A 12022-nucleotide genomic window follows, 5' to 3' on the forward strand; every position below is an offset into this window, starting at 1 on the left:
AAAGGCTGATATGTAGCAAGAACTAAAAATTCATGAAAAAAAAAAATGGACTTCTTGATGTGAACCCTATATATTTCTTTCATTTAGAAAATTCAGCTGTTTTAGAAGATTACTTATTTGTCAAAAGGTATCCTTTAAATTAACATTTCTTAATTTTTTTTTTATTGATTATGAAAATTAAAATCAATTAATTTAAAATGTTCTAAAATCGTTCGATATTGGATTATGATAGATACTAAGAAGATAACAAAATTTAGCATATATTTCTTTGCTCATTTTAGAAAATGAGCGAAGAAATATATTTTCTTAAAAAATTAGAACACATCTAGAAACTTCTGTTGTAATTGTTCAAACTATCTCCTCTTATACAGGCACTAGTGAAAAGATCATCACAAGTTGGAATGGATGCTAATGACAATATGAGTTCACAATCCCCATTCTCTATGGACAACATTTTACCTAGTAGTCTGAGACGTCGTATGTCAGCCACAGGTATGACAGAAAAACCTACCAATATCAACAAAGTGGCAGAACAGGTCAATAAAGCTAGAGAGGCTCTCTGTAAACAAGTAGAAGGTTGTAAAGAACTGCTACTCAATCAGTTGGTAAGAAAAAAATTATGAGGTTGTTTTTAGTAAGTCTGATTTCTTTCAAAGAGAAGTCATAAGTTTAGGAGGGGCTTTAGTGACTGAATGGTCTTGGTAGCTAGTTTGTCTACTATATCACTAGCCTGTAAACACTGACGCAGATGCTTTAGTTTCTAATCTAGATTCACTTTTAAAATTATTAGTTTTCCTGCCTGGCACTTTTCTTCCTCCACCAAAAAAACACTATGCAATATCCAATTGTGCTGAAAGTGGCGTTAAACACAAACAAACAATCAATCAATCTATCATAGGTTAAGGAGCTAATGAAAGAAATGGAAATGAAAAACATCACCACATTTAGGTAATTTTAGATATTTAAAAATGTTAGAAGAGAAAAAAAAGAACATTAGTCTTGCGGTTAAAAAATTATACTCTGAAGGATAATTGAAGATAAATATTAGTATTGACACAATTTTGATCCCTTCTAGTTATAGAATTAGTATGTAAATAAACTTTGTCATGTTTTGTATATAAGCCAGTTAAAAAAAAGGACTATTTTTTATTGTATTTTTATCAACATTAAAAATTCATTTTAAGCCATTTTGATCAACAACCTATGAAGTTATAATGTACTTTTTACAGGAACAATCACAGACAGTGAAAACAGTATTGACCATGTTGGAGACTATTCTCCCAACACTGACAGAGAATTACCAGAAAGTGTCACCAATGGGTAGTACAAAGAGGGCTCAGAAAGCATTACATGATCTACATAACCTACCCAAAACTACGGAAAATACAGAAAATCTTATGGTAAGGCAACACAAACTTAACGATGTAAATAGACACATTTTCTAGTTTTGAATTAGCGGGTAGATTGTATGTAATATCAGAAATCAAACATATTTTCAAAATATGGTTCACTTTATATTTATTATTAGCTCACCTGGCCTAAAAGGCCATGTGAGCTTTTCTCATCACTTGGCGTCCGTCGTCGTCGTCGTCGTCGTTAACAATTTTTCAAACATCTTCTCCTCTGAAACTACTGAATGGATTTGAATGAAACTTAAAATGATTGTTCCTTAGATTATCCTGCACAAAGTGTGTGCTTCGATTTTTGATCCGTCAAAAAACATGGCCGCCGTTACTTAAAATAGAACATAGGGGTCAAATGCAGTTTTTGGCTTATATCTCAAAAACGGAAGCATTTAGAGCAAATCTGACATGGGGTAAAAATGTTCATTAGGTCCAGATCTATCAGCCCAGAAATTTTCAGATGAATCAAACAAACCATTGTTGGGTTGCTGCCACTTAATTGGTAATTTTAAGGAAATTTTGCAGTTTTTGGTCATTATCTTGAATATTATTATAGATGAAGATAAACTGTAAACAGCAAAAATGATCAGCAAAGTAAGATCTACAAATAGGTTAATATGACCAAAATTGTCAATTAACCCCTTAAGGTAGCACAATACAAAGATTTTTCATCCCCAATCAGACATCTTTAAACTGATGTAATTCCACTTATCTTTCTTTAAATTTTATAAATGAGGCACCAAAAGAAAGAAGAAAGATTAATCTTTCAAATTGTGATAATTTTATTATGACATAATTATTATATAATTAATTGTTATGTAATTAGTTGCCATATTGTGATGCCCATACTTAAATGAATTTAGCTTCTTTGTTTTTCATAGCATCCCAAAATTTTTTATAGATTCTTGCACAACACATTTTGACCTCCAAGTCTCAGATTTTTCCTATTGTATTTCATTCTCTCATAAATCTTCAATGAAATTTGCAGCATCAATTCATAAGAGACCACTAAATTCAATTGGGTATAAAATTTGTTCTATTGATGTTTTTGGAAATCTGAGACACAGTTTTGGAGGTCAAGCTGTGTAGTATAAGAATCTATAAAATATTTTTAGATGCTATGAAGAACAAAGACGCTAAATTCATTCAAGTGTGGACATCACAATATAGCAACTAATTACATAATAATTAATTATGTAATAATTATGTCATAATGAAATTATCACAATTTGAAAGATTAATCTTTCTTCTTTCTTTTGGTACCTCATTTATAAAATATAAAGAAGGATGAAATGAATTACATCAGTTTAAAGTTGTCTGATTGGGAGTGAAAAAATCTTTGTATTGTGCTACCTTAAGGGGTAAATGTCCTTTAATGACAATTTTTCACAATTTGTTCATCATATTTGCTAACTTTAAAAAATCTTCTCCTCTGAAACTACTGAATGGATTTGGATGAAACTTAGCATGATAGTTCCTTAGATTATCCTGCACAAAGTGTGTGCTTCAATTTTTGATCCATCAAAAAACATGGCCGCCCTTACTTAAAATAGAACATAGGGGTCAAATGCAGTTTTTGGCTTATATCTCAAAAACGAAAGCATTTAGAGCAAATCAGACATGGGGTAAAAATGTTCATTAGGTCAAGATCTATCAGTCCTGAAATTTTCAGACGAATCAAACAAACCATTGTTGGGTTGCTGCCACTTAATTGGTAATTTTAAGGAAATTTTGCAGTTTTTGGTCATTATCTTGAATATCATTATAGATAAAGATAAACTGTAAACAGCAAAAATGATCAGCAAAGTAAGATCTACAAATAGGTTAATATGACCAAAATTGTCAATTGACCCCTTAAAGGGGTAAATGTCCTTTAATGACAATTTTTCACAATTTGTTCATCATATTTGCTAACTTTAAAAAATCTTCTCCTCTGAAACTACTGAATGGATTTGGATGAAACTTAGCATGATAGTTCCTTAGATTATCTTGCACAAAGTGTGTGCTTCGATTTTTGATCCGTCAAAAAACATGGCTGCCCTTACTTTAAATAGAACATAGGGGTCAAATGCAGTTTTTGGCTTATATCTCAAAAACGAAAGCATTTAGAGCAAATCTGACATGGGGTAAAAATGTTCATTAGGTCAAGATCTATCAGCCCTGAAATTTTCAGACGAATCAAACAAACTATTGTTGGGTTGCTGCCACTTAATTGGTAATTTTAAGGAAATTTTGCAGTTTTTGTCGAGCCTGCAACTTTTGTTGCAGAAAGCTCGACATAGGGATAGTGATCCGGCGGCGGCGGCGGCGGCGTTAGCTAACTTCTTAAAAGCTTTATATTTTAGAAGGTGGAAGACCTGGATGCTTCATACTTTGTATATAGATGCCTCATGTTACAAAGTTTCCGTCAGTCACATGTCCAATGTCCTTGACCTCATTTTCATGGTTCAGTGACCACTTGAAAAAAAAGTTCAAATTTTTTGTAATGTTGAATTCTCTCTTATTATAAGTAATAGGATAACTATATATGATATGTGCGTACCTTGCAAGGTCCTCATGTCTGTCAGACAGTTTTCACTTGACCTCGACCTCATTTCATGGATCAGTGAACAAGGTTAAGTTTTGGTGGTCAAGTCCATATCTCAGATACTATAAGCAATAGGGCTGGTATATTCGGTGTATGGAAGGACTGTAAGGTGTACATGTCCAACTGGCAGGTGTCATCTGACCTTGACCTCATTTTCATGGTTCAGTGGTTATAGTTAAATTTTTGTGTTTTGGTCTGTTGTTCTCATACTATATGCAATAGGTCTACTATATTTGTTGTATGGAATGATTGTAAGGTGTACATGTCTAGCGGGCAGATGTCATGTGACCTTGACCTCATTTTCATGGTTCAGTGGTCAAAGTTAAGTTTTGGAGTTTTGGTCTTTTTATCTAATACTATATGCCATAGGTCAACTATATTTGGTGTATGGAAATATTTTATGATCTTTATGTCAGTCGCGCAGGTTTTATTTGACCGTGACCTCATTTTCACGGTTCATTGCACAGTGTTAAGTTTTTGTGTTTTGGTCTATTTTTCTTAAACTATAAGTAATAGCATTATAGGTCGACTATATATGTTGTATATATAGAAGCATTGTTAGCTGTACATGTCTGCCTGGCATGGTTCATCTGACCTTGACCTCATTTTCAAGGTTCATTGGTCTTTGTTTAGTTATCTTGGTTAATGTTAAGTTTATGGTACAGTTGTTATGAAGCTTAGCTTTTTACTTAGGACTATCAACATAATATCAATGATTAGTATAGAAGGCGAGACATTTCAGCGTGTGCACTCTTGTTGGTCATTATCTTGAATATCATTTTGGTCTCATTTTTGTCGAGCCTGCAACTTTTGTTGCAGAAAGCTCGACATAGGGATAGTGATCCGGCGGCGGCGGTGTTAGCTAACTTCTTAAAAGCTTTATATTTTAGAAGGTGGAAGACCTGCATGCTTCATACTTTGTATATAGATGCCTCATGTTACGAAGTTTCCGTCAGTCACATGTCCAATGTCCTTGACCTCATTTTCATGGTTCAGTGACCACTTGAAAACAAAGTTCAAATTTTTTGTAATGTTGAATTCTCTCTTATTATAAGTAATAGGATAACTATGTTTGATATGTGCATACCTTGCAAGGTCCTCATGTCTGTCAGACAGTTTTCACTTGACCTCGACCTCATTTCATGGATCAGTGAACAAGGTTAAGTTTTGGTGGTCAAGTCCATATCTCAGATACTATAAGCATTAGGGCTAGTATATTTGGTGTATGGAAGGACTGTAAGGTGTACATGTCCAACTGGCAGGTGTCATCTGACCTTGACCTCATTTTCATGGTTCAGTGGTTATAGTTAAATTTTTGTGTTTTGGTCTGTTTTTTTCATACTATATGCAATAGGTCTACTATATTTGTTGTATGGAATGATTGTAAGGTGTACATGTCTAGCAGGCAGATGTCATGTGACCTTGACCTCATTTTCATGGTTCAGTGGTTATAGTTAAATTTTTGTGTTTTGGTCTGTTTTTTTCATACTATATGCAATAGGTCTACTGTATTTGTTGTATGGAATGATTGTAAGGTGTACATGTCTAGCGGGCAGATGTCATGTGACCTTGACCTCATTTTCATGTTCAGTGGTCAAAGTTAAGTTTTTGAGTTTTGGTCTTTTTATCTAATACTATATGCCATAGGTCAACTTTATTTAGTGTATGGAAATATTTTATGATCTTTATGTCAGTAGCGCAGGTTTCTTTTGACCCTGTCCTCATTTTCATGGTTCATTGCACAGTGTTAAGTTTTTGTGTTTTGGTCTATTTTTCTTAAACTATAAGTAATAGGTCAACTATATATGTTGTATATAAGCATTGTTAGCTGTACATGTCTGCCTGGCATGGTTCATCTGACCTTGACCTCATTTTCATGGTTCATTGGTCTTTGTTTAGTTATCTTGGTTAATGTTAAGTTTATGAGACAGTTGTAATAAAGCTTTATACTTAGGACTATCAACATAATATCAATGATTAGTATAGAAGGCGAGACATTTCAGCGTGTGCACTCTTGTCTTTATTTATAAACAGTAAGTCATATATATTTGTAATATTGAAGAATTGTTAGCTGTACATGTTTGCCTGGCATGGTTCAATATGTTCAATAAGGCATTGTTTACCAGGTGAGCGATTCAGGCTCTTGAGAGCCTCTTGTTTTTGATATCTTTGATTTTTGTTTTAAAAGTAGTACTGTCAATTCAGAAATTTTTGTGAGAATTTGATTGATGCGAGAAATGCGACCTGGTGAGTATCGTCATAAGAACTCTCATTCTAGTATCAGGGCATACATACATGTAGGTATAAACCTTTTCCTGAAATCGAATATTTTTGTCTATTATTCAAAATTGCTTGGATAAAAGCTTGCAATAATTTCTGAATGTACTGTAATTTGAAGAAATCTAAAAAAAAAACAAACCTTTTTTCATTTCAGACTGTCACCCTTGGATCCCAGGAAGGTGCATTTGAAAATGTACGGATGAATTATAGCGGAGATCAAGGACAGACAATTCGACAATTGATCACTGCTCACATGATCAGAAGAGTTGCTATGTGTGTATTGGCATCTACTCAAGGAAAGAGACAACACCTAGCTGTCAGTCACGAGAAAGGAAAAATAACAATCCTGCAGTTGTCAGCTTTATTGAAGCAGGCTGATTCTAGTAAAAAGAAATTAACCCTGACAGTAAGAAATTAATCCGCATTTAATTTTTACATGCATTTATTTTTGTAGATTTTTTTTAATGTAAGAAATGTTTTGTACATTATTTTTTAGAACATATTTGAATGTTATTTCTGTTTTGACACTTATTTATCTGATTTGTATATATTTTAATAAGCAAAAACATGGATGACATACTTTGCAGATTACAAGAATATTAATAAGTAGTTTCAATATTTGGTGTATTTAAGTATTGATTTGACTGTTTTGCAGAGATTGGCCTCAGCACCTATTCCATTCACTGTACTGTCTATAACTGGTAACCCCTGTAATGAAGATTTCCTGGCTGTGTGTGGATTAAAGGTAAATGTTTAAACAAATGATAGTAAGATAATAATCTGAAGGAAATCTGCAAAATAATTAAATGTTTTTATAGAGGAATTTATGTCTGAATTGTCAGGTCTTTAGTTTATTTTAGGAAATGATCCTTTTAATGCTATTATGTGAAGTGTTCATGACAAAATAAGGGTATTATATTAGGGAAGTAGGGCAGTTTGTTAGTTTAGGATTTGTATGATTTTCAATTATGCTCATTTTGAATATATGCCCATCTTCCTGACCTTAATGACTACTCTAACGATCCTTGACCACTAGTCAGTTTGGTTATTGCATATATTTTTTTACCGACATTTTGATAAATTCTCAAGCAGTTTTAAAATTGTTTGATTTTGCATCAGTTTATTTTCTGTGAAGGTATATTTCTTTGGCTTTTCCAACCTCTGAGTCAGAGAGTTCCTGTTGAAGGTTTTAGTGGCATAGGATGGTGAATACAGACTGTTACTGAGACAATTGATCTATAAAAAGAAGATGTGGTATGATTGCCAATGAGACAAATCTCCATTAAAGACCAAATGACCCAGAAAAGGTCACCTGTATGTTTGATATAGATAAAAGCATTGCATATTAGATATCAATCAAAAAATTAAAAAAAACTTTCTTCTGCTGATGTACTTTTCAAGAGTATAAATTTGAATTGGTTGATATTTACAATGTGTTGTTTCAGGATTGCCATGTATTGACCTTTACCAGTGCTGGGTCGGTAGCTGACCACTTGGTTCTACATCCTACACTTACTACTGGAAACTTTATAATCAAGGTTTGTATAACTAATAGATACTATTTATATCCACCTGAGTTCGTTACTGAGGCAAACTATAATTTGAATGAGTATTTGGGCTGCCAGTTTTGAGGTCCTTCAAAAAGATTTTTTTCACAATCATGTTGAGTATTATTTATAAAAATATGGATGGAAATTGGGAATGTATCAAAGATACAACAACCCAACCAAATAGCAGAACAGTATAAAGCCACCAATGGGACTTCAACACAGGTAGAAAATCCTGCACCCTGATAGATGCATGGAAGAAATTAATCAATGTGTGTCATTTCTTGATGCATGCACTAAATTATTTACAAATCTGTTTTAAAATATCTGAATGTTTTGTTCTTATTCCATTCAAATTAAGCTTTTGTCTATACAATGTATTGTTAGCCTTTGAGCAGGTAAGCTATAGGCCTGATAATGGATCTGATATGAAAATAATGTTTTTGGCAACAATCTGTTCCTTATTGCAGATAGTCTAAATACCCATACAAATATTGGTTAATGTAAGCTAAAATACAATTGTAAAGCTGAGTAGAAATGTGAAAAGAATTTGTACAATTGTGTGATAACCTTGTAAAAGTAAGTATTTGTATAATTTTACAGGCTATCTGGCTGCCAGGAACACAGACTGAATTAGCTATTGTTACAGCAGATTTTGTCAAGGTAGGTAACTCTCAGAGAACATTAGCTTTAACATTTGGTTATTATTTACTTTATAAGTAGAAGGAATACATTTATCACTAGTTTGAAAGAATTTACTTGTAAAATAGTTATTAGTTTTGATATGATCTTTAAGTTATACATAATAGACCATTAATATGTTTTGATATAGTATTTGGATTTATTAGTAATCCTTAGTTCGATTTTTTGTCGATTTTATGGGTAATTGTTAACCTCAAAATTAATCTTTTACAAAATACAATTTCATAAGTTTTCATGCAGAAGTTATCAAAATCATCTTGTTAGTACATTTTCTTCTAATCAATAACAAGTTCCCTATTAAATAAACCAATCCAAAGTAAAAAGTATAATTTTTACAGTTTTGTTAATGCTTTGCTATTACAGATATACAATCTTGGATCTGATGCACTGAGTCCACAATATTTCTTCTTGCTGCCAAGTGGTAAGATTAGAGATGCTACGTTTGTCACCACAGAAGATGGGTGTCACATGGTCCTCATGGCCTCTACAGGATATATTTACACCCAGGTCCTTGAGGAGACCAGCAGTGCTAAACATGGACCATTCTATATCACTAATGTATTAGAAATCAACCATGATGATTTAAAGGTTAGTTCTATTTCTTGAATGACTTTCAAATAAAGCTGTTTATTTTTTCATGCACTTAGTTTTTTTGTTCTCAATTTTGATGTGTAAATTTTTTCTTCATTAAATTGTTGAAGAATAGTGTATGGATTTTATCTAAGATTGACTTTTGATAAGTGTTATTATTCATTCATTATTCTCAAGAGTGATTCAAATCAGAATATTTTAAATTGGACCATGTCCTTATAGAATATTATCTGGTTATTTCAAAAGTTTTTTTTTGAAAATATTTAAAATTGTTCCATTTTGTAAATGATGACAAGGGGAGTATTATTATTACTGTGAAAGTACTTTAATTCTTGGGAATCAATTCTCATGGTTTGAACAATATTTACATGTTCGTGTGTTTTTAAATTCGTGGATTCGTCCAAAAAAAAATAAAAAAAATGAAACCATTAGAAACGAAGGTTACAAATTGTCTGGATTAAAGGAAATTGCAAAGTAAACATTGACCTGTCTAAATCGTAGTGATCACACTAATTAACCTAAGTAGAGTAATCAACAGATTAGATACCATCAAAGGTGTTAATTAGGCCATCAATCTGGTCACCTAAATAAAACAGTTACATAAACAAATGCTATTAACTCATCTTGAATTGTAACCAGTTCTAATCAAAAGCAAACCCAGCATGAAATTATTATTTCCCATACGTATGAGAATTATGAGGATATAAAGTGAACACTTTATCATAGCATATCAATACCGGAAATCCGACTTGCATTGATCAAATATATTTTTTTATGAGAATTAAAGATAAAAAAATTGAACAATTAAGGTTTTTAAAGATTAAATGGGTATAATAGTGTCTGCAGTTGTAGTTCATAGTGTGTTTGCCCTGTGAATACTGTTGAAGTATTCTCAGATTTGGCGATATTCAATTTATTCTCAGCTACATCATATCAGTAGTCAAACCTATTGGGGGATATTTCAATGTCTTGATTTGAATAACTGTTGTTTTATTTCATTTCAATGTCTTGATTTGGACAACTGTTGTTTTATTTCATTTCAATGTCTTGATTTGGACAACTGTTGTTTTATTTCATTTGACACTTAAATTTGTGGATAAAGTCATCCAGAAAAGCACAAATAAAAGTACTTTCACAGTATATCATAATGCATTTATCAATTGGAATATTTCCACTATAAAGATGTGGTAGGCTGTGTTGATATGTACTTTGTGAGACTAATGAACTGTAAAGGTAAGTGTTAGTCCATTGTAATGAGTATGGTAGTATACAAGAGTTTTTATCCATTGGTTTTTGATCATTGGTGATTGTATGTTGTTTGGATGTATACAAAATTAGTAAAAGTAAGTATGTGATCTGTGGTGGGATAAAAGTAATTATGTGATCTGTGGTGGGATAAAAGTAAGTATGTGATCTGTGGTGGGATAAAAGTAAGTAAGTGATCTGTGGTGGGATTTTGGAAGTGTCTTCCTACCCTGTTCTATCCATTTTAATTCAATAACCCTATTTTTTTTAATAATTTACCTGTTGTTTTTTCTTCAGGAGACTAATGGTAATGTAGCAGGAGGTGGAGTGTCTGTGTATTATTCCCATGCATTACAACTACTATTCTTCAGTTATTCTCAAGGTAAATTAGCTTACGTAGTTTGGATTCATATCTTAGATTTAATCTGAAAAGGTTTAAGAAATAATTGAATTTAAGAGTGTATTTTCATACCTAAAGAAATTTGACATTTATGTTTATCAGACCTATACTGTAAATGGAGCTATAACAAAGACATATCTAAGACAATTGTTTAACATCGCTATCAAAGTAGTTGAGATGTTGATGAAAGATGTGAGCTTACAAGAGTCTATTGAAGACTGTTAATCATTGGTCTATCATCACATGAAAGTGTATTCTGTATCTTTTAATGACATGTTTAAGGATATGTTGTGACCTACACTTTGTCAGTTGATTGGTCATGCATTTAAAGCGGTGAAGGCATTAAAGTTACCCTTGTCTGTCTGAATGTCCTAAAATTGGTTTCCTTTCTATAACTTTTCTTTGCCTCAACCAAATGTCATGAAACTATTTCACAATGCTTATTACCACCAAACAAAGATCAAGTTCAAATTTGGGATGGGTATCTTTCACTGTTCTTGAGTTATGCTTCCTTATAAATGAAAAAATGCTGAATTTGTGATATATTTACAAGCTAGGGCATCTGTGTTCTATGGACACGTTCTTATTTTGTCTCAGTAGTTTTGCACATTCAATCAGGAATGTAATTTCTATGTCCCTGATCTGGAACTGTAAGAATAGATTTTTTTCAGGGTATAAATTAACATTTGTACGATCTTAAATTTTGTTAATTCTTTTCAGGAAAAAGTTTTGCGGCCACAGTTACAAAAGACTTGTCAGTAACATCTCTCTTGTTCCAGATTAGTCTTAAAAGGTAGCTTGTTAGTAGAAAAGTTTAACATGTAAAATTTGTGATTCAGCATACTGCTCATTGCAATACAAATGTTTGTTTTAGTTGCTTAATATTAGTTTGAAACTTCACAGATATTGTGGTCAATATTACTTTTGCTCTACCATTTAAAATAGATAATGTGATTTTACTTGAGCTGTTCTGTTAAATAAATTTTGAAAATGAATAAATAAGAAACAATATGTGTTGTATTTTATATTCAATTGAACTAAGCTATTCAAGAACAATGAAATGTAACCCAAGACACATGCACTGTAGCATTTTATACTTTGCTTTAAAATGTAGGTATGAATGTCTTTAAATTCACCATTTCAGAATCTAATGAATTCTGGGTAATATTTTCAAAAGTGTACACCAAGCTGTTGTGATAGGTTAAAAAAAGACCTTAACAATAGAGTTCAACCAATGAAGTAACATTATTTTCATTTTAATTACCCA

The 12022-nt window shown here is 32.1% G+C and overlaps 1 protein-coding gene across 1 annotated transcript in view; it reads left to right on the top strand.

Annotated features, from left to right (window-relative positions):
• LOC143063039 (E3 ubiquitin-protein ligase UBR4-like) overlaps positions 1–12022 on the top strand; it is a 149388-nt gene that overhangs the window by 37143 nt on the left and 100223 nt on the right. Inside the window, exons 40-48 of the mRNA XM_076234952.1 lie at positions 372–605; positions 1230–1400; positions 6425–6676; positions 6926–7015; positions 7716–7808; positions 8421–8480; positions 8883–9107; positions 10653–10737; positions 11476–11548. Coding sequence (XP_076091067.1) covers positions 372–605; positions 1230–1400; positions 6425–6676; positions 6926–7015; positions 7716–7808; positions 8421–8480; positions 8883–9107; positions 10653–10737; positions 11476–11548 — 1283 coding nt within the window. The remainder of the gene's footprint in view (positions 1–371; positions 606–1229; positions 1401–6424; positions 6677–6925; positions 7016–7715; positions 7809–8420; positions 8481–8882; positions 9108–10652; positions 10738–11475; positions 11549–12022) is intronic.

This window comes from Mytilus galloprovincialis, chromosome 2, assembly GCF_965363235.1.
Source record: "Mytilus galloprovincialis chromosome 2, xbMytGall1.hap1.1, whole genome shotgun sequence".
Classification (NCBI taxonomy): Eukaryota; Metazoa; Mollusca; class Bivalvia; order Mytilida; family Mytilidae; genus Mytilus; species Mytilus galloprovincialis.